At 52.9% G+C, this 21626-nt stretch overlaps 8 protein-coding genes and 1 non-coding gene across 9 annotated transcripts; 3 read left to right on the top strand and 6 right to left on the bottom strand.

Moving 5' to 3' along the window:
* Window positions 1–729: 729 nt before the first annotated feature.
* red1 lies at window positions 730–4099 on the top strand (the record flags this gene model as incomplete). Its single annotated transcript, XM_066130702.1, has 4 exons — window positions 730–1309; window positions 1370–2920; window positions 2978–3802; window positions 3888–4099. The coding sequence occupies 4 exons, from the start codon at window positions 730–732 to the stop codon at window positions 4097–4099; spliced, it is 3168 nt and encodes a 1055-aa protein (XP_065986872.1).
* An 804-nt stretch (window positions 4100–4903) lies between these two features.
* Window positions 4904–5308, bottom strand: G6M90_00g060610 (uncharacterized protein; the record flags this gene model as incomplete). Its single annotated transcript, XM_014689144.1, has 1 exon — window positions 4904–5308. One exon carries the CDS (start codon window positions 5306–5308, stop codon window positions 4904–4906), a length of 405 nt encoding a protein of 134 aa, XP_014544630.1.
* A 1098-nt stretch (window positions 5309–6406) lies between these two features.
* Window positions 6407–7479, bottom strand: himE_4 (Efflux pump himE; the record flags this gene model as incomplete). The annotated part of the gene is made up of 2 exons (XM_066130701.1): window positions 6407–6991; window positions 7057–7479. 2 exons carry the CDS (start codon window positions 7477–7479, stop codon window positions 6407–6409), a joined length of 1008 nt encoding a protein of 335 aa, XP_065986884.1.
* Window positions 7480–9642: 2163 nt separating this feature from the next.
* On the bottom strand, window positions 9643–11551 carry G6M90_00g060590 (uncharacterized protein; the record flags this gene model as incomplete). Its single annotated transcript, XM_014689142.2, has 5 exons — window positions 9643–10815; window positions 10868–11163; window positions 11214–11309; window positions 11366–11445; window positions 11520–11551. 5 exons carry the CDS (start codon window positions 11549–11551, stop codon window positions 9643–9645), a joined length of 1677 nt encoding a protein of 558 aa, XP_014544628.2.
* Window positions 11552–12359: 808 nt separating this feature from the next.
* PET191 (Mitochondrial protein PET191) lies at window positions 12360–12829 on the top strand (the record flags this gene model as incomplete). Its single annotated transcript, XM_014689141.1, has 2 exons — window positions 12360–12384; window positions 12450–12829. 2 exons carry the CDS (start codon window positions 12360–12362, stop codon window positions 12827–12829), a joined length of 405 nt encoding a protein of 134 aa, XP_014544627.1.
* Window positions 12830–13263: 434 nt separating this feature from the next.
* G6M90_tRNA00000070 lies at window positions 13264–13347 on the bottom strand. The gene has a single exon. It is a non-coding gene; the product is annotated as a tRNA-Ile (tRNA).
* Window positions 13348–14162: 815 nt separating this feature from the next.
* apaH (Bis(5'-nucleosyl)-tetraphosphatase, symmetrical) lies at window positions 14163–15236 on the top strand (the record flags this gene model as incomplete). Its single annotated transcript, XM_014689140.1, has 1 exon — window positions 14163–15236. The coding sequence occupies one exon, from the start codon at window positions 14163–14165 to the stop codon at window positions 15234–15236; it is 1074 nt and encodes a 357-aa protein (XP_014544626.1).
* Window positions 15237–15794: 558 nt separating this feature from the next.
* Window positions 15795–17373, bottom strand: TALDO (Transaldolase; the record flags this gene model as incomplete). The annotated part of the gene is made up of 6 exons (XM_066130700.1): window positions 15795–16028; window positions 16111–16494; window positions 16577–16860; window positions 17006–17017; window positions 17091–17109; window positions 17335–17373. The coding sequence occupies 6 exons, from the start codon at window positions 17371–17373 to the stop codon at window positions 15795–15797; spliced, it is 972 nt and encodes a 323-aa protein (XP_065986649.1).
* A 1408-nt stretch (window positions 17374–18781) lies between these two features.
* Window positions 18782–21439, bottom strand: snd1 (Nuclease domain-containing protein 1; the record flags this gene model as incomplete). The annotated part of the gene is made up of 1 exon (XM_014689138.1): window positions 18782–21439. The coding sequence occupies one exon, from the start codon at window positions 21437–21439 to the stop codon at window positions 18782–18784; it is 2658 nt and encodes an 885-aa protein (XP_014544624.1).
* Window positions 21440–21626: the final 187 nt, after the last annotated feature.

The raw sequence follows: 21626 nt of genomic DNA, 5'->3' as shown, positions 1-21626 counted from the left end.
GATATGCATCAATACTCCGCCCCAACCTATACAATCATATGCGCGTAAACAAACCTGGCCGCAAGAAAAAAAGAGTGAGTAGATAATACAGGTCCACCGCAGAACACGTGGATCGCAGGGCAGAAGAACAACTAAAAGCACCAGCGCGCCGTGAACAAGTAGAGACGGAATTAGAATGGCGTGAACAGGCTCGTCATTTTCCAGCTTGCTAGTGTAGAGTAGAGCTGGGAATGATATACTACAACAATTGCCGTTGCTGGGGCGAGACCCCTCCCAAGTAAACAAACCGTGACACGTGACTTTCTTCTTTCTCGGCTAGCGTGGTGTCTTGTGGAGCCAGACCCAACTTCAGACTAGCGCTTCTTTGCCAGCGCTTAGACCTAACCGCAAAGCTCAACCTCCAAAAATACTTGCAACCCAGAGTCGTCGCGTCCGACAACAAAGAGTGAGTTTGCGCAAACGCAGAAAGACTGCGGAAAGTGCGCTCGGAGTCTTTGATGGGGCTCTTTGTTCGCGCCTTTTGTCAAGACATATTTCGCAGCCTTTGACGCGACACGCGTCGGTACGTCACGGGTCGCAACATCGTTCCAGTGCTACTAGAACTCGCAGACGCATTCACCCAGTCGGCCTTTGCACAGACAGCTGTGATTTTCGTCAGAGTTCGTTCTAAGCCCTTAAGCGGGTCAGAAGAGTCGCACAGCACAGTGGTATGTACAGGTCTACCAGAAGATGAGCCAGCATGGGTACGGGTACGTTCCGCCTGATGGTTATAACCTCCATCAAGGATTTCCGCACACGTCTCAGCCCGCCTATACTCCTGCACTGAACACTTTGATTGCTGCCTCACAAGGTCAACCATCTATACCAGAGAGCGCATCCGGCCCTGGTTACGGGCATAATTTGATCCCTGGCTTGGGGTTAGGAACGCACGCTGTCAGTTCAACACAGCATGGCTCCTGGTCACATGAACATCTACCAAGCTGGCAGGTAGAATCGCTATCTCATCAAAGTTCTCAAGAAAATACGCAAGTCCTGCCGAAAAGCCAACCCGTGACGAGCATACCTGGACTAAGCGGGACACCAGCAAAGCCGTTAGAAGATGGCGGGGTCAGCGAGGATGGGGAGCTCGAGGATGTCTATGAACCGATGGAAACTAAACAAGATGCGGCTGGTACAAGTCAAACACACCAGCAAAGACAAGTCGGGTACGAACCAGTCGACGGCCGCGAACGGTCAGGTTCGTATTCGCCGTATTTGTCGCCCCATGAAATCTCACAACCCGGAGACAGCCTATTGGACTATTTTACAGGTACTTATTGTAATCACGCTGTGCAAGCTGTGTCGTATCGTCTCTTAACTAATGCGACAGGCGATAAACTTATCGCGAGCGAGGTGGCATCGTCAGCGCCTATCGATGTACGGGATGTTCTGCCTCCCACGCCCAGTCAAACCAAGTCCATGAATCATTCGGATTTGGAAGCGTCTAAGAAGCAGGCAAAGGATGCTATTCTTCGATTATGGCCACTAAATATAAGATTCAACAACTACGTTTCGGAAGGTGTTGACGAAGCGCTTCTCAAATCGCTCTTCAAGGACTTAGGTCTCAATTTCACCGAGGCCACCAGGATGACGTCAGAGCCAGAAGAGAAGGAGTCTGCAACTTCAGATGGGACGAGTATTTCAAAAGCGCTGGCTGTCGAAACTACGAAGCCCGTGCTTGCAAAACCCAAGTCTGCTGTCGTTGACGCCTCTGAGTCACGGAAAGATCGAATCGCCCGTCTACTCGCTGCAAAGGGCTCAAAACAAGGCACTGCACCTGCGCCATTACCGGCAGACGACGCAGTTGCTCCAAAAAGCGCCAAGGCGGTGGCTACAGACGTCAAGCCAACCCTGACACAGTCAGAAAAGTCTAAGTTGCTACAGCAGAAAATGGAGGCTCTCAAAAAGGCGCGAGAAGCCCTCAAGCAACTAAAGCCCACTCCGGTAGACGATAAGAATGGTTTCAGTAAGGGCGATTCGACACTTGAAGCATTCTTCAAGACTACGAGCCACGACGGATCTAACGCTCCGCGGAACGATGCTTCAGCGACTGTTATTCCAGGGCTGTCATGGTCACCGAGTAAGCAAGCCACCTCGCCACCTCAGACTATGCAGCAACCCACCACGACTCTCCAGGCCGTCGATCCGAGCCAGCCTCGACCAGCCCCAGCATTTGATCAGAACACGGAATCTCGACCATTTTTGATCAACGTCAGTGAAGCGGAAGAGGAAGAGGACGGGGATGAGGAAATGGAACTTGATTCTCCAAGTCGGCCAGAGACTCCTTCGGGTATGCCTAACCCCCCACACCAACAGGATGCTGTGCTGCGAGACGTACAAGCCATACCTGACTTCTCCATACCGCGACAATTGAGAAGCCCTGCATCGGCCTCAACGCCACTGAGGAGCGCCAGCAGGAATAATGGCAGCGACTTGGAAAGTATGAATAAGCAAATAGAAGAGATGAAGAGAAAGATTGCCGAGGCCGAGGCTCGTAAGAAGGCCAAGAATTCACGGCAAGGCTCTCCGGTACTCTCTCCGCTGAATGACAGTTCTTTTGAGGATGGGTGCGACACGACCGGTCGACCGGTAGCACCTCCACGGTTCTACGGCGAGCTGGGTCATGAGGCGAGGACAGCTCTGGGGACAAGTTTAGAACAGCGCTCGCGCTCTCGTGCCGCCAGCGAACGCTTGCCGTTGATTGAAGCTCGACGCAGAAAACAACGACTGAAGCTAAAAGCTCTTCAGTCCGAAATCGCGAGGATCGAACAAGAGTTAGAAGAGGATATGCTTGAAGAAGAAAGGCTAAAGGGTGAAATTTTAAGCTCAGACTCGGACAACGAGATGGACACCTCTGCTCCTGTTGATCTATCTGACTCCGGTATGTTGATACGCCCAAAATGCATCATGGAAAATAGGACTAACCATAATGACAAAGAACAAGAAAAAACACTTGAATCTTTGCAGGAGTCGACCTGCTCAAATCCAATAGATGAAAGCGAACACCCAGCGGCCAGATCAAGCGAGCAAGATCAAGCTCCGGAACAACCTGATGATGTACCAGATGTTGATGACGAAGCTTCTTTCCCATCCCGTGACTTGCCTCCCGCGGGTAAATCCAGCGCTGGCGTGGCTGCACCAAACTTGAGCAATGAGGACATTATGAGCACAACAATTCTGCCTGAATCAAACAAAATGAATACCGAGACGTTCCCAGCAAACAATGAGCTGGTCCCGAACGTTCCTCAATCCTCCTCCTTGCATTCTGACAGCGCCGAGGATGTCGATATGGAAGATGCGGGCTACTCAGCGGACGAAGACGTCGAAGAGAATTCTGAGGGAGATTATGAGCCTCCAGAGGCAAATTCGTCTGCAGTGGCGAGCAACTATGGCTTCTTGGAGCAAGACAGTGCTATGCTATCCCAGACTGAGGAAGTTGTGGAAGCTAGCCCGGTGACATTAGGTGCCACCGCTGCGTTCCCGGGCGGCCCTGCCTTGCCAGAGCCAGGGTCGGCAAATGAAGACGGCAAGCTTACCGCTCCAAAGACGAGCTTCGTTCCGTACGAAACACCTCTGCAGTACTTCCGTGCTTATCGATTCCACCCCTCGTTTAATCAGGATGTGGCCGGTGGATTGCGGTCGATAACGTACAGTAACAAGATTGATGTCAAGAAGGAACTTTGCCCTGATGAGTTGGCTGGACAGCAATGTCCCAGGGGAAGCCAATGCGAGTTTCAACACTTTGAGACGATGCAAGCTCCCGGTGAGTGGAATTCCCCGGACAGGTGCTAAAACGTGCAAAACAGAAGCATGGCTCGAGTTGGGCACTGACAGCCCAAACTGGACAGATGACCAGATCCTGCTTCAGCTAGGAGCAGCGGACCATTACGACGAGGAGCAGAAGCAGAAGTACATTGCTGGTCTGAAACAGCTCCTTACCGACTTCCGAGCCCGTAAAGTCAAAGACTTCAACACGATTAGCCAAGGTATCGTCGAATTCCGGGCCAGATTTATTGGAGATGGGACCAAGATTCTACCATTGGGTAGCATCAGCCTGTAGCCAAGCCGGATCGAACCATTGATACGATGGCGCATGCCATATTTGTATAGCCTCCCCCTGTTACATCCTGTAAGCATACCCGGGCATTTGCCCATGTTCGCACCCCAACCATCATCCTTCCAGCGGGCATTTGGCCGGCGCAAACGAGCGCATTAACATTTACTGTGGCCTATGATGATGAAGCCACCATGATGCTTTATTTGACGAAAACCTTGCATGATGCATACTACTTGGCGTTGTGCTGGGACGTAATAGTTTCGCGATACCCTCTCATACCTTTGCTATTGTCTGCATTCACACAAAGAGATGGTCGAACCAGCGTATTTTCCCAGTAAGCTTAAACGGGTCTCATGTTGGCGAAATCTGTTTGGGCGAAGCACTTGGGGGAGATGGTTTGACTGCGCGCCTGTTGGGCGGCTGGTATTTGCTATATTTGGGCCCCGATTCCCGCATACGTAGATTTGTGCGGCTTTCGGGGAGAGTCGGCAGTAAACAAGAATATACTTTAATTTCCAAGTGTTTCACCATGTCACTTTCCGTGGGACTACATAGGCCTTGCTTCATGATGAATCGAATGCACTCCATAGAGGCACGGCTGGCCCGTCTGCGGCAACATTAGCCATGACGTTCTTGGTCCGTTTACATACAGGTAAAGCAATGACCTATATATTCACGTCTCAACTCATAAACCAGCAGATTGCAAAAATACGACTCGTATATTCCAAAATGTCCAGCGATATCCGATACAAAAAAGCGCCAGTCGGGCGATGAAGTCGGCGTGAAGGGCCATGCCCCCGAATCAAATCAAGAGACCGCCAGCGCAGCCACGAGAACAGCAGCGCCCAGAACCAGCCGGGAGTTTTGCGAGCCCAGGGCCGCGCCGGCGACAGGCACGCCCGTCTGCGAGCCGGTAGGCCCGGCGGCGCTGGTGTTGGCGGGAACAGACATGGACGTCTCGAGGGTGACGCCGGTGAGGATGCTCCCGGTGGAAGTCGGGACAGAGGTTTCCCGCGTGACGCCCGTCAGGACGCCCTCGGAGGTCTGGCGCGTGACGCCCGTCAAGACGGTTTCGGTGGAGAGCGTGGCCCCGGTCAGGATGGCCTCTGTCGAGAGGACGGCTCCCGTCAGGATGCTCTCCGTGTCGGCCTGGGCGGCGGTGATGGCGGCAGCAGCAGCCAGGAGGGCGTGCGCGGTGCTGGCGGCGCGCATTTTGAGCAACATGAACGTGGTTGGGGTATAAGCGAGTGTGGATTTGTTTAACAAAGAGCCTTATGTAGAAGGCAACAAGTTTCAAGAGAAGGATTCTTGAGGGACGACGCGGTTTGGTTCCTGTAGATGCGCGGCTTCATCGGGCGCCGAGCGTTTTACTTATACTTGGCGTCTGCATACAGGAGTCGGGACTAGACGACCTCGTGCGTCTACATGTTCGCGGATGATGGCGAAATCAATGAGCCCGTCAGCTTCTCGTAATACTGGTGCGTGTTGTATGTGGCGTGATATTGACGACGGCCAATTGCGTGTTGTTGCAACTGGATTTAGTTGGGTTTCTCGTGATGAGACATTTGATATCTTGACAGAGCCGCGGGAGCAAAGTTCCGCCACAATCGGTCTGTTGCAAGACCGAGACATCTGGCACTTGGCGCCTGTGCGAGGGGATGATGGCTTGCTCTTCTGGATCCTGTAGATATTTCTGTCGACGGTGCAACAGTTAGTCGTGTAAGTCAAGCCCCCGGTATCAGACGGCCAGCATACCGGCCACGTCTAGGGGGAGGAATATTTCTACCAGTCATCACCAGAGTTGGCTTAACATGCAGGCTAAAATGTGAGTACTGCGCCTGTGACGCTGCGAGACAGTCTAGATATTGCAAGACAAGTCGGCTATCCGAGTTCTGCAAGCCCATTGTGCGCCACCACAGGTTGAAGAGGCGTTGCATGGCGGGCTACTTGCCGATAAACACGAGGGCTTACATGCGGCTCGTGTTCTGTAAATAAAGTGCAAAACTGGCTACTATGGCTTTCAGCTCTCCTGGTAGGCTCCTGAGGACCCCAAGGCTCAAAGCCACCACGTAACCCTCGGGATCTATGCAGATATGGGCGTTGAATACTCGGTACTAGCGTGAACTTTGACGCAGAAAGTTCCGTCTCGACATTATTGTTGGTTACGTGTCTATACGTGCGAGTCTCTATGTGCGACTTGTATCTAGTCTATCAAAACGCCATGCTTGCCATTCGAAAGAAACAAACAAACAAAGTAAACCCCGCCTCCACAAGGCATCCATCGTAGCCGACAACATCGGACGCTCCCATCTACGCAGAGGCATACGCAGGCTTGGACTCCCCATCACTCAGACTCCTCGCGTCCTTTGCCGCAGCGCCCTTCTTCCTACGCATGCACCAGCATCCCTTCAGACCGCCGCCGCCGGCAAACAGCTCCTTGGCACAGATGCCAGGGTGGAACACGTTCAAGGCCAGCACGGCCACGACGATGAGGACGCCCTCGAAGCCGACAAACATGCCCTGGTCGGCCATGATGGGCCCCGTCCAGCCCTCGCTCAGCTCGGCGACGCGAAAGGCGCTCCGCCACAGGATCAGCACCGAGGCAAGCGACAGCGCGCCGAGAAAGAGCTTGAACCGTAGCGTGCGCCGCATCCGCACCAGCGCGGCGTCCTGGGACAGCGCCGACGCGCCCTGCGCCCGGTAGCGACGGTATGTGCGGAGGGCAAAGTCGGACGCGGCCGTGATGAAGCCCAGCATCGTCGCCACCTGGAAGGCCAGCCCGGCAATCATGATGTTGGACCCGAGACTGGCAGACTCGTGGTTGTGCGCGGCCGTCGCGGCCAAGGCGCCGCCCACGGCCTGCAGCACGAGCGAGACGACGTCGCAGGGGATGAACTGGGCGGGTTGACCCGTGTTAGCAGAGCGAAAGGACATTGAGGCCCATCGTGACATGCACTCACAATGCGCGTGTAGTACTCGGGCGGCAGCCTCGAGTTCTCCGGCCCAAAGGCGCTCACGATCCTCCTCAGGCACAGGTAGCAGCCGGCCGCCATGAAGGCCGGCCCAATCGTCAGGCAGCATATCTGAATCATGAAGCCGTTCTCGTCCCACGGATTGTGCCAGCTGAGGATCCGGCCCAGATACCCCAGCACCTCGCAGATGAGGCCGAGAATCAGCGCCACGTTGAAGGCCACGCCGCGCCGGGTGACTATCAGGATGAGCGTGTAGGCCACCAGCGACGCCCCGAATATGCCCAGGAACGCGGCATTCGGCGCGAGATCGATCCGGTACTCGTAGAAGCCGGGCACGTCATTGCACAGCGGGCTCTTGGGATTGTCCCGGCAGAAGATTTGGGCGTTTTCGAGGGCGCTGCGGCTGGACATGTTGGTGCTGCTTTTGCTCGAGGGGCCCGAGAACCACCAGACGTGTTTGTTTCCAAAGCGGTCACTAGAATTCAATTCCCCTGGTCGAGTTTGGAAAATGGGAAGAATACAAAAAGAATGCTGAGCAGTACCGAGTGCCAATACATAGATCGATCTACGACCAGAACCGGGTACGGGCTCCAAAGAACGTCGGGCGAGAACAACACCACCCCCTTATAAATAGGGCCAAGCGTAAAGATGAAATACACCAGGGCTGACGACATCCGATAAGACACCTTTTTTTGTTCATTACAAGGTTGTTGCGTCCCAAAAACGTGTCGACGCGGCTCCACTGTGACAACAAGCGAGGCTATGCCCGTCAGCGTTGAGATACAAGCGCTCGGGGACGGAACAATCGCCAACGACAGCCGAGTCCGGCCACTGAAACTTCTCTAACCCTATCCTAATTGTGGGTTTTAGTCAAGGCCGGGTTGTGACGTTCGTGTTCACCGCACCGGGTGTCTCGGATGCAGGATGGGATGTAGGGAGTGGATCGCCGCGTGCCGGGTTGAACATGTTCAATGTTCTGGTAACATCTGGTTTTGGCGAGCCCAGCGGGCCCAGGCAACAACATGTCAGGCAGCAGCCTTGAAGGCGAACACGTTGGACGGACAGGCAGCCGATGGGCTCTCCCGATCCCACGGCTCGCAAATGCCCCGGCAAGACTGCCACGGGGAGCGTCGCGAGTTGTTGACGAGGCCACCCCCATTAAACAAGGTTGGGGGCCTGGTCCAAGCCGCAAGCCGGGAGTCATACCCATCCAATCCAGGAACACACCTGCGGCGCCGAGTTCCCACTCGGTGCTTGCGGCTGAAGAGGAGCGTAATCCTGGTTTCAAATACACGTGGGTCGACTATCGTGGGACGGGGTTGCGGTTCGGACAGGATTAGAGTCTAACAAAATCCCATGTTACAGAGTAGACAAATCGTGAGGGACCACGTAGGACGTCTGGGATAAAGGCACAAGAGCTCGTGATGCATCTTGGCAAGTGTGCATTGCAAGAGAGTTAGTAAAAGAGAAAAACTTGATCATGATCAAAGAGGGAAAGAGCTAGCTAGAAGGTGCCGGTGTAGCAACAATGATATGGTGCCTCACACGTGACTGTGTGCCCTAACGCAAATTGACAGGCAGTGAGGGCTTGGATGGTTTTGCCTACATAGCAATACTTGGATACTCTACCAGTGGTTACATACATCTACAATCTGGAAATGGCGTTTATAAAGCTTTTTTATACAAAACACAGGCCGGACCCCATGTGCCGATATGGTTATACATCATGTCCAATAACATCCCCATTAATCGATTGATGCGGCGAGTTGTTAGTGTAGACGCTTACGGTCGAGGCTGAGTCCCAAGCTTCCAAATCGATGAATTGCCGTTGTCTAGGGCCTACATCTGTAGGCCGGAGACTTGAAGCACTGCTCCTCAAATTTAGTAATTACCACTGGTACCACGACTAGACACAAATGACTATTATAGAATGGTTAGGGTTAGGGTTAGGGTTGATAGATGGTCGACCAGCTGCAAGCCTGTATGCTGTGCTCGGTATAAAGGGGCAACTTGTGACAAACCTGAGGCATTCTGCGACGCTCGCTTGACATGTATACGCCTGCCGATTCCTTCACCTACGACACCGCTCCGTCTCCCTTGGTGTTCGGGTTAAGCTCACGCATTTAAAAATCACGGCGACCACCGGCCGGGATAGTTGCCAGCTCCGGCCGGTGACCCACCTCCCCGTTCAGTCATGGTCCCAACCGAGACGCCTTCACCGAGAATGGTCTGATGTTGCCCAATATGTAGTATCAAAAGCATTGCTGCCATTAGAGTGGATCTTTTTATTGGAAAGACTGTCTAGCCGTGTTTCTTTTTCTCATCTCCCACCCTCGTAATCAATGGTGTGGAGCACAGCCACAGTAATCACGTCGTCATGCACGACGTAAGCTACATCACCGGTTGTAGGCATACGCCGTTTTCAAATCCAGTTTCAAACAATGCTATGTATGTACTTGGCATTCTTGCTATTTACATGTATGGTCGCTGACGGGCATGTAGACACCGTCAGAGTGTATCTACTTTCTTCCGCTGTCCTTCTCTTGATCCCACGTGTACTTGATCGGATACGGCTCATTTTGTCTTGTCTAGCAGTCCGATGTCTTGCCAAGGATTGGCGGCGCTCTTGGTCCCCCCTCTCCTGACACCTACCCCCTTTAGCTTGTCAGTCATGTCGCAAACACCATCAGCGCGGCCAATAATACGGTTTCTTGACGTATTCTCTGTCAGTTCTGAGGCTTCTCGGGCGACATGCTGAGGCGACTGTCCATTCGACCCCTCGCTTCCGGCAGCCGTTGTCGATGCTTCGCTTTCACTTCCCCGATGCAAGAAAGAAAACGCCGACCCCATCAAGCTTTCATTTCTCACCGTGTAGTACCGATCGTATTCCTCTGCCCTGTGTTCCGCGTCTGTAAAGCTGTCTAAAGCGTCAAATACGTGCTGGAATACCTGAGAATCGACATCTCTGGCCCACAAGAAGTCTAGATGTTCGTAGTGTGGGATCTCGGTGGCTACGGTCTGCGGAGGGAGTTCTCGCAGCATGGTTTTGATGTCCACGAGGGAATCACTGCCTCCATAGACCAGCACAACGGGCGTGCGAATATTTCGAGTCGGATACTTGGCTACCTTGGAATACTTTCTCGACGTGGCAACATTCATCGGCTGGTGGACGTCGTCGTCGTACATCTGGAAACATTTGTTGCGGATTACCTGAAACCAATGCACCACACTCTTCGTGCTGGTGAAGGAGTAGAGATGCGGGTATGCCGCTAGTTTCTGGCTGGCCGAGATGTTCTTCGTCTTCCAGTTGAACAGGAACCCCAGCCCTCTGTCAATGAGATGGCAGAATATGGGTGGGTACAACAACGTCTCCCACATTGTGGCAGAACTCAAGATGGACCGTCTACCAAACATCAGGTAGAGAACCGAGGGCGAGGCCTTGACTAAAGCATCTACTATACCATTGGACAGGCCGGCGGGTGCCATGGCAGGCGCCAGAGCAATAAACACGTTGACTTTGTGATTCAGCAAGGGGTGAATGGCCAGAGTGGCGAATGCCTGGGCAGTGCCTTGCGAAAAACCAATATACGAGAGGCTCTTCTGTTCCGTGGTTTCCAGGATGTAAGATATGGTATCAGGGATGTCGTGAAATGCAAACTCATCCATGGAAAAGTCCCAGAATTTTACCGTCGTCGGTGAGGCATGGATTGACTTCTTCGAATACTTGTTTCCACGGTTGTTTCCAAGCTAATTCTGTTAGACGGTAGACACTGGTAACATTGAGATGTAGAAGACTTACCCAAACATCAAATCCACGCTCGACCAGCTCGAAAGGTAGACACCTCCGCTCGTCTGTCAGGCACACCCAAACTTCCGAGTTCATGAGAAGCCCGTGGTGTAGATAGATTACTCGCTTCCTTGTGCTCCCAACTCCGCAATTGACCTTTAGTCCCTCCTCTCCCCGACGCCACTGTAATCTGTGGATTCCCAGCAAGTAGCCGTCTTTCGTTTGCACTATATGTTCTTCGGCCTCGTATCCCCAGATACGGCAAAGTTCGACAAAATCGGGGGCATCGCGGACAGACGTGGATATCGCTGAAAGATTTAGCATGAGTCACCGAGACGAGTCTTTTGTATAGACCTACTCTTCTTCTTTCTCTCTGCTTTTTTATGTTCTTCGGTCGTAAATCTATTAAATAGACGTCGCGAAACGAGGTAGAAAAACGAAACCGCGAAGGAGGCTATGACACATCAGCAAGCGTCGCAACACAACTACAGGAGGGCGGGCTTTATGTACGAAGGGCCAGTGTTAGCACTCGAATGACGGCCTCGAGGCCTACAAAAACGAACGATCCAACGAGGGCAATATATTCGTAGCTAAAGCAGACACGGGTTAGCGCATTTGATGTCGGATCCCGTCGAGATGAGCAAGGCCGTTGGGGGTCACTCACGGATGCAACCTCCCCAGAAATGGGACAGGCATTATTGAGAGACAGAATTACCGAGTATGAAAGCAGCACAAAGGAATGGCACAGCTACCATGTCGCGTGAAGGGTTCAGGAGATCCGACATGGCAAGGTTAGCAAAAGAGATTCTGGGGAAGTGGACCGCAAATTGCCCTGGATGCGCAAAGTCAATGGTGATGTCACATGCGACGGAAACGATCTGCAAGTGGCCAGCTGGAACAAAAGAACCCCACCAAATGGCTACCCTATATGCCCCTTGATGGCCCTGAATGCTGTGCTTTGACGGGCCAGGACGAGTTCATTGGGCCTTGATTGGGTGCTTGCCGTAGGTGTAGTTGGTTACACTGCGGTTCCTTGAATTTTTCAGTCAATTGTCAATATGTCTGGTAGTTGTGTTGGATGAGCGCACAGGGGTGTGTGCATGACTTCAAATTAGCATAATGGCTCGATCATCAAGAATATTGAACTGCAACATCCAAGGTTAGGGCGGCAAGTACAAAAATAAACAACAAGGTCCCTGCCATTATGCTATCAGATTATAATATCAATCAAAGCAACTATGGCAACACATTGCTTATGCCGAACGATATTGGAGGAATGCAAGTGGTGAGTGAGCAACAAGGTGGCCAAAATCATGGAGGTAGAGTACCAGATGCAGACTGCATAAATGGTAGACCGCCAAAGTCTTGTTGCAGTAATCATTTTGTCAGGACCCTGCCACCCTCTAGTCCAATCAGCTTCTTTGCATCCCCAAATTCGAACCATCCTCTCCAGAGCTTCCGTCCCAACTGCCATCCAGTAATTCTCCCATACAATAAATTCAAAATGCCGAGTTCATGTCAAGAGCTGCGTAAGCCACACACCCCTGCGTCTGCATCGCATGTCCCAATGGGCAAACTAACCGACAACCTCCAGGCGACGCGCTCGCGCAGTGCCTCCAAGAATCAGAATGCGTCATGATCCAACGCAACAAGGCATCCGACTGTCTCCGCGAGCCGCTCGCCAGCACACTCCCCACGAAATGCCAACAGCTCAAAAAGGGCTACGGCGACTGCAAGCGCGGCATGGTCGACATGCGCAAGCGATTCCGCGGAAACATGCCCGTCACGTACAAGACCATGGAGGGCGCGGAGACCGGCAAGGGGTACCAGTTGTACGCTGGCAAGCCGGCGTTTGCGGGCGGCGTCAAGGAGACGAGTGGCAATGAGCCCATCCCTCAGGACTGGAGGGACGTTGAGAACGAGAAGTACCGGGCAGAGCAGGCACAGCTTCTCCAGCAGCAGCAGAATAAATGAGAGGGGAGCGGAAGCGTGGGCATTTACATTGCATGGGGATGGCGTTTAGGGCGTTTATGCAAGTTTTTTTGTCACTTTTAGAAGGAGGTACAGATGGTATTTTGTGCAGAGACTTGGACACGCTCTGCCTGGGACAAACTGGATGGATTACAAGAATTACAAGAACATGTATATTAGGATGTATAATATGCCAATTCTCAGCCCGTTGCAATTCAAAAGAAATGCCATATGAACAAACTACCTCGGGAGTTGCACCAGTCTCTGAAACATTTTCTCGGCCAATACATCAACAACAGATTCCACGTTTTCAGTCGGCAATATACATACACATACACACAACAGCACAGGTATCAATTCATTTTCATGCAAGTCATTGTGCAAAACCTTCTTGAATGGATTGTGCTTCTCGGATTGCCAACAATTCATCTCGGAAAGCTTCCGTAGCTCAGTTGGTTAGAGCTTCGTACTAATAAACGTTAGTGATGCGGAGGCCGCAGGTTCAAGCCCTGCCGGGAGCAAAATCGTTCCACGATGCTTTCAGAGAGTTGTTGTTTTTTTTGCACCTTTTCCCCCCGAGCCACTACCCCGTGGTAAACAGATATTCAAAAACGTTAATTTCTAAACTCTTATTTTTGCATGTATACTTTTCAAGACTGAATATTTCAGAACAATGCGGGCTGCGCGTCGCACTCTGTATCTGTTGTCGCAACATCAAAAAGTAGGGTAGTATTGCCGCAGAAAATGGATGGTAAAGGGTCCTGGGCTCGACGAATCACATCAACCCGCCCGCCTCCATTCGGAATGACCGATTTGCAGATTCCCCAGAGAAAATGATGAAAAGCTAAACGTCACAAGACAAGCTTTCGACCCGGAATGTCGGGCTGGTATTATTATGCAGATTAGTCAAGCTTGCCCTTTTTTTGCGACAGCACTGCCGAAGCACAGCAGCAACTGATGTACTGCTACAATTGGCTTAGACTCTTTGCCTGGGTGGGGTGACCAGCACTCGGTGAGCTGCCCCGTAGGCTTTGAATGGATGGAGGCTGTGAAACAAGCTGACATCTGTCTCGGCGCCTGATTTTCACTCTTGATGCCTATTCTCCCACAAAACATATTTCTTTCCTATTCACAAAAGAGCAGTATAACCCTCGTTGGAAAATCCTGCCACGTTTAACCCCCCATCTATCCTCTACCATTTATGCCAGCCAGCCTCCGCGGCCGGTGGATACAAGCGCGGCCAACTTGATGTTGTGACGCCGCGTTGGCTACCATCTCGACCGACAATTTGAAACACTTGGAACGGACTGTCTACCCCCAGCACAACACCGCAGCCATGATAGTCCCCCGGCACAAATGCGCCGTCTTGCTGGCTGTGGTCATTGCCAACGTGGCGATATGCATGCTCGCGTTTCTCTACACCACGCAGCACTGGGAACTCGAAGGACTAGCCGTCTCCAGCAGTAAACACCGCCGACCCAAACCCCCCAACCTCACGCTCACGGCCAGCGTGCCCAAGCACTATGTCCCCACGGTCGAAAACGGCCGCCGTCTCCTCGTCATCGGCGACATCCACGGCATGAACACGGAGCTGGGGAACCTCCTCGACCTGGCCAAGTACGACGCGGCAACCGACCACGTCATCACCCTAGGAGACATGGTCAACAAGGGCCCGGACTCGCGGGGCGTCTTGTCGCGCCTCATGTCCCTGAATGCGAGCGCCGTGCGAGGCAACCACGACGACCGTCTCCTGCTGGCGCTGCGGGAGGACGGCGCCCAGGCGGCGTCCCCGACCGGACAAGAAGACGCCGTGCTCGCCGCCCGCAAACGCGACAAGAAGATTCTCAAGGTGGCCAAGACCCTGCTCCCAGAGCAAATCACCTGGCTCTCGGGCCTGCCCGTCATTCTCAAATCCCCAGCTCTGCGCCTGTACTTTGTCCACGGCGGCCTCGTGCCCGGCGTCAAGCTGGACAAGCAGGACCCCTGGGCCGTCATGAACATGCGCACGCTGAGATACTCCCAAGACGACGAACTTAGGCGGCGTGACGGCCATTCCAGCGCGCAGGCCGAGCCCGAAGACGAAGACGAATACGACGACGACGACGACGACGACGAGGGCAGCGAGGTGACGCCGGCGCAAAAAGTCGTCGCCATACCCATCGACGACCACTCCGGCCAGAGATGGGACAAGGCGTGGAACAAGTACCAGCGGAAATTTGTCAAGAAGAGCCACCGCCGGACCGTCATGTACGGGCACGATGCGAAACGGGGCTTCACCGAGGGCCGGTACACCGTTGGTCTGGACTCGGGGTGCGCGGCGGGCGGCCACTTGACGGGCCTGATTGTCAGGGCCAGGGGCCGCGGCGGAATTTCCTACGACAAGATCCAGGTCCCCTGTAAAGCTGCTTGAAGCAGCACTACATGGGGGGGCGGGTTTTATACCCTTGCGTGGCGATGGCGAGGATGAGACGATATTGTTGGAGTTTGATACCCTACTTGATACCAATTTCATTACATTAGAGCACTGTTAGACCACGGTATAATGCAAGTCATTATACGAATACCATCATTTTGGACCCGTTGCACGACAAGTCTAAGCGTGAGGTTTATGTAAACAGTGCAAGAAACCATGTACTCTACATCAACAATCACAGCATGCCCATCATCTCATGGCGATGGCCAACATGCACGCGCCCACGACACAGTCGACAGCACTCCTTGGTAATGATGGTCAAAACCACCTCGTACCACCAACAAATGACAGTATTCAGTGTATTATTCCTCAATCTGCCTGCAAGACGACAATCTCACAAAACCAAAACGCCTTCAACCATGACGTCATTTTTTTTTTGGTTACCATTTGTAGTATCTGTTTCCCACCTCTCACGCGCACGCGCATGCGCCGCACGCATTCATCATCATTAATTTGTTCTTCTGCAATTTCTTGCAACCGTTACAAAAAAGAAGCCTACGCAAGCTTCTGCTTGAGGATATCCTTGAGGGTCACGGCGTCAGCGGCAAACTTGCTAATGCCCTCGCGCAGCTTCTCAACAGCCATCTGGTCCTCGTTGAAGTCGAATCGGAAGAGAGCCTCGTCCTTGAGGTACGACTTGCGCGCAATGTTGGCAGAGGCGGCCTGCGAGGCGTCGAGCTTCTTGGGGACGGCTTCGGAGCTGTTGATGAGCTCCTCGAGGAGGTTGGGCTGTGAGAAGGGGTTAGCAAAGCGGAACAGAAGACAAAGGGTATTTCGGTGTCAGAAACCGGGTGGGGGTCTCAAAACGTACAGAGATGGTGAGGTAGTCGCAGCCAGCGAGCTCAGTAATCTCACCGATGCTGCGGAACGAGGCGCCCATGACAATGGTCTTGTAGCCAAACTTCTTGTAGTACTGGTAGATGCTCTTGACGGAGGCGACGCCAGGGTCCTCCTCCTTGGCGTACTCCTTCTTGTTGTGGGCCTTGAACCAGTCGAGGATGCGGCCGACGAAGGGGGAGATGAGGTAGGCGCCGGCCTCGGCGGCGCCAATGGCCTGCGGTAGCGAGAACATGAGCGTCAGGTTGCAGTTGATGCCGTGGTCTCGCTGGAGGATCTCGGCGGCCTTGATGCCCTCCCATGTGGAGGCGACCTTGATGAGGACGCGGTCCTTGGAGATGCCCTGCTCCTTGTAGAGCTGCAAGGGGTGAGAGCGTTAGCATGCATGCAGTATTAAGGAGGCAAAGAAGAGAAGAGATAACAACAATAACTATACATACGTCAATGATGTGCAGGGCCTTGTCGACAGAGGCCTTGGTGTCAAAAGAGAGGCGGGCGTCCACCTCGGTAGAGACCTTGCCGGGGACAATCTTGAGAATCTCCTTGCCAAACTCGACGAGGAGGCGGTCTAGGGCGTTGTCGACCTGCGAGTCGATGTCGCCACCCTTCTTCTTGCCGTACTCGACGGCCACGTCCATCAACTTGGCGTACTCGGCCTTCTTGGAGGCAGCCAAGATGAGCGAAGGGTTGGTGGTGGCATCCTGGGGCTTGTACTTGGCGATAGCTGTTTCCAAACGAGTTAGTTGTTTGCAATTCGAGCAACGGGGATGGCCGGTGTATGCTTTTCTCCTTCTTCTCCGGCTGAACAAAAAGGAGAAGAAGAAGAATCGAATAACCGCACGGCCGGTCGAGAAATGGAATATACTAACAGGCAAAGTCGCCTGCACAAGAAAACCGTTAGCTTGAACATTTCAAAAAATACCACGCGGGGTGTCGGCTCGTGCGGGAATTTACCAGAATCAGACACAACGACCTAACGAAAGCGAAAAAGAAAAGTCAGCCTTGTCAGTCCTTGACAGATCAGAGTCTCGAACAAGATTTCAAAGACGTGCTCCCCTCTCCACCGTTATTTGGAAAGCACGCCTTCATTCCCTCTCAGCAAGCACTCGCAGGCAGAGCTTCCGCCGCCGTCGAGAGCTCCTCATTGCGTCGCAGAAGGAGGGGCAAAAATGGTGGGGGTGGTTTTTCCCAGACTTACGGTGCCAGTGGCCTTGAGCTGATCGAGAGAGTTGGACATGTTGGGCTATGGCGTAAAACGTGGAATGTGTGCAATGAGTCTTCACTTTACAAAAAACAGGGACAAGAGACGACGAGGGGGAACTCAAAAACAAAGACGAAGTGTAAAGTGGGACGCCGTGACTTTTTGTAGCAAGAGGATGGCGAAAGTCGGGAGCAGAAGGTTTCGAAATGATGATATAATGGGTGGATAATGCTGGGCCATCCGTCGCCGCCGTTCGGACGCTGCGTGCAACCCGCTAGCAGCAGCCAACACCATGGCACCAAGTTGGATGGCAGTATGGAGACCATCTGGACGAACCTGCGATGGGGGGTGCGCCTCTTTTTTTTTTTTTCCCTTCCTGTCCCTGTTGTTTCTGCAGCCAATCCAGGCATTGGACCATTGATGCACGAGATGGCTCTCTGCGAATTGAAGGCGTTGCTCTGTTGGCGTGCGCTCCTGATGGACCTCCAGGTGCCGACATGGACCGACCGACCGACTGGACTCAGTTGGTTCGGCTTGCACCCCTCCATCCGGCAATGGCGGGGTCCTGCTCCTGCTCCTGCAACTCCGGCGGCCCCCCCAACAGCGCCAACAGCTCTTCTAGTTTCCTAGGCGGCTGTTGACTAACGTGCTCAAGTGCTTCTTAACCATCAGGTCATCTCTTTGTCAGCCCCCCCAGCACAATGTCCAGCCATGTCCCACCAGACCAGACCAGTTTCACCAGCTGCCCGCCAGTCTCCAGTCCCGGACTCCTGTGCTCCGGCCCGCCTTTTTCGGCTCCACCGACGACCGGGTAGCATCATCGACAACCGGCCGGAGCACAACCAATCACAACTTACTTCATTTGGGCATACATATGCCATCTCTTGATGGTCAATTGCAGTTACATGGCATGTTATGACACGTTGTCCTGACGCACATCACGACTCAGCCGAGCCTCTCACTCTCTACTGCAGCCTCACACCCGGAGAATTCAGCCGAGACGTGATGCACAAGACAACTGGACCTCTTCACTTGGCTCGACGTTATTCGGGCTGCTGTCAACTCCTAACCGCTGGGTACTTGAGTGGAATGATTTTCTTTTACTTTCTATTTTTGAACAAACGCACCTGCGTGCTATTTTGTTCCTTGCCAACGACGTACCTCTAACACCAAGTACACCATGACCGTATAAAGTTTTTCTACAAGGACATCATAATTGTACTCGCTGCCATATCACCATTTATACACTTGTAGACTGGTGAATGCAACTCAATGGCCGTCCACAACCAACAACGTCTTCATTTTTGATTCAAGAACGCTAACTAACATCTTGGAATAAATATCCCTCTATGCCTGATGACTTTTGTATTCGTTATATCATGCCTTCCCAATTCATCGTCCACTCGCGCCATCCGTAGATAGTTCCACCCACCTAGTCATCCGTCTAATCCTCGGTAATATCACCATACTCCCACATGCCCAGACGATCTTGTTTGGCCTGGCTCTCAACCTCTTTGAGGTGCTTCAAGTACGATTCAAATGCCTTGCTCCGCTCCCAAGCCTTCAGTTTCTTGGGAACCATGCCGTAACCGCTGGCAACAACCTCCTTATTGATCGAATCATTCAAGCCAGGCAATTCATTGTTCGACTTGGGATCGTACAGCGTAATGTAGCTCACATTCTCCTTGCTGTCCACAATGTCGAAGCTGCCCACCAGTCGCTTGCCCTCCGTCATCTCAGCAATGACGCCGATAGCCTCATTAAAGTAATCAGCACCAGTGGGGAGCTGGACAAAGGATAAAGAGGCATCAATAGCCTGAGCCTTGAGTTTCTGAATACCAAACTGGCCGTGATCAAGGCCTCGAAGGTCGGACCAAGGAATCTTCTCAGTGTTTCCGTAGTCGACATATTGGACTTCAGCCACCTTGGCAGTGCGGTCGTTGGACCGGACTCGAGCTCGGTACCACTGTCCGTCGGCGGAGAATTTGGCAGAAACAAAGTCTCCAGTCTTGGGGGCATCGCCCAAGGGCTTATTGTTCTTGGAGTCGAGGTGGAACTTTCTGAACTCGTTCATCATCGTCTCCAGAGCAGCAGTACCTTTGCCGATTTCCTGGATCTTGATCTTGCCGTTTCCATCAATATTGGTTATCATAACATCGCGGTAGTCCGTAGGCTTCTTGTCTAGTGACACCTCTGACTCAGCAGGAGTCTCCTCGGTAGTCTCCTCTTCCTCATCAGCCTCCTCTTGCGAAGGGTCATAGTCGTGCCACAGTCCCTTTCGAGCCTCCTTGGCCTTCTTCTCGGCGGCAAACAGCTCCGTCGAGTTTCCAGACTTCTCAGCAGAGTATGCATGAACAGAAGCTAAGCCTTCCTCTACCAATATCTTGGCGAAGTTCTCGCGGTTGATGTACAGAGCGCCAATGAACCCACCAACCTTGTCCATGTCGTGAATGTCGACCTCGCAGTCTCGTTGATTGCATCGTCGGTTTGCCAGATCCAGAGCCTCCTTGCCAAACGGCTCGCCGCCTTCCCCATCAGCGCGAGGAGCCCGCGGAGCCCGGATGCCACCAAGAACCATCGTAAGCTTCACATTCTCCCGGGGAATAAGGACCGTGAATCGGGAGCCAGCCTTGCAGAAATCAACAATCGCAGGAACCTTCTTCTGTCTTTGCAGCGTGGCGAGCATAATCTTGGCCTTTTGAGCGTTCTCTGATAGATCTGTGTACTGTTTTGCCTTCTGAGGCTTGCCAGACCACATACCCTTCAGCTCTTCCTTGGCCTTCTCCTGAGCTGCGAGAAGCTCGTCGTAATTAGAGGCTCTGTCGGTATCGTCCTTTCTGTGGCGAATGACTGATGCCCATCCTGCCTCGACCAACATCAGGGCAATATTTTTCCCCTTCTCAGTGACTGTAGCCACCTCCTTGGCCTCGAAGCCCTCAGACGCGGGCTTCTTTCCGTCAATGCTGATCTTTACATGCTTTCCAATCAATTTCTGTCGCAAAAATTCCTTGGCTTCTTCTCTGAATGGGCTCTCACTAGCCTCGTTGGTTCGGGGACCGCGAATGCTGCTGAAGCTAATTCTCTTCTCCGCTCCGGCCTTGTTCTTCACAAAAATTGTATCAGCACCAACGATTTTGCTAACCGTCATCTCCTGGTTGTCGCCGACCGCCTTTGCGACGTGGTGCTTGTGGAGTCGTAGCTTCTTCGACTGGGCCTGCTTTTCGGCAGACCGAAGCGCAGCCATTTTCTCGCCCAGCATGGTGGAGTGAAAGTCGTTGCATCGAGCCAAACCATCCTGCAGCAAGAACTCGGCAATGTTGCCGCGAGGATGGATAATGCTGGCAACCAGCTGCCCTTGAGGGCTGGCACCGACAATCTCAACCTTGACCTGTCTCTGCAACAGGCGAGATTCAACGAATTGCCTAGCCTCGTTTCCGAATTCTTCAGCCGGCTGGGTAGTACCAGTGGATGGGACTGTTCTCTCCGTAGCAGGCGTACGGATGCCAGCAATGAGGGTCATGGGCTGCACATGTTTCTTCTCTGAGAGCAAGAGTCTCACAAGGAGTCGGTCGCCGCTGAGTACCCGTTCAACTACACCATCCACAGTCTTGCCTTTCCACTCCTTCATAAACTCAGGTCCACCAAGGTCATTCTGGACCTCAATAACACCACCGGTGCCAGCCCAAAGACCCTTGCCCTCGGCCTTGGCCTCCGATTCATAGCCACGGAGCTTTTCGAGACGCTCCAAGACCTCTTCGTTTTCTTCCTTGCGGCCGGCATCCTCACGGACCTTTAACCAGCCAGCCTTGACCAGTTCGTCAGGCAACTCGCCACCATCCTTCAACTTGGCCGTGCCAAACTCTCGGCCAGAGTTGGGGATGGTGTATTGAATTGTGCATTGAATCGGCTTGCCGACAACTAGGTTACGAAGATATTCGCGGGACTGGAAAGCAAATGGCTCGTCTCCCTCTCGCCTCAAATGGGGGGCGGTGACATATGCGAGCGAGAAGTTTCGTTCGGCCGAGGGATTGTTAGGGCTTGTCAAGATCAGTGTGTCACCACTCAACACACTCTTGACATTGCCGACGAATACCTTTGACATGATGTACCGAGGCGGGCGGAAGAAGACTGCTCCAAGGACTTGGCGTTAGTAAATTGCTTCCATGCAAGCCATCATCGATGAGCGGCACTGCCAAGCTAAAAAGGTGATCTGGATATAAGCCCAAGATTCGAAGCAAATGTTGGTAGTGGGCACGGCAGCAATCATGATCATCCGTCTCTTCAAAATA

The sequence above is a fragment of the Metarhizium brunneum genome, chromosome 3, assembly GCF_013426205.1.
Source record: "Metarhizium brunneum chromosome 3, complete sequence".
Lineage (NCBI taxonomy): Eukaryota > Fungi > Ascomycota > Sordariomycetes > Hypocreales > Clavicipitaceae > Metarhizium > Metarhizium brunneum.
The sequence above is the reverse complement of the archived record's forward strand: the minus strand, read 5'-3'. Positions and strand labels throughout refer to the sequence as shown.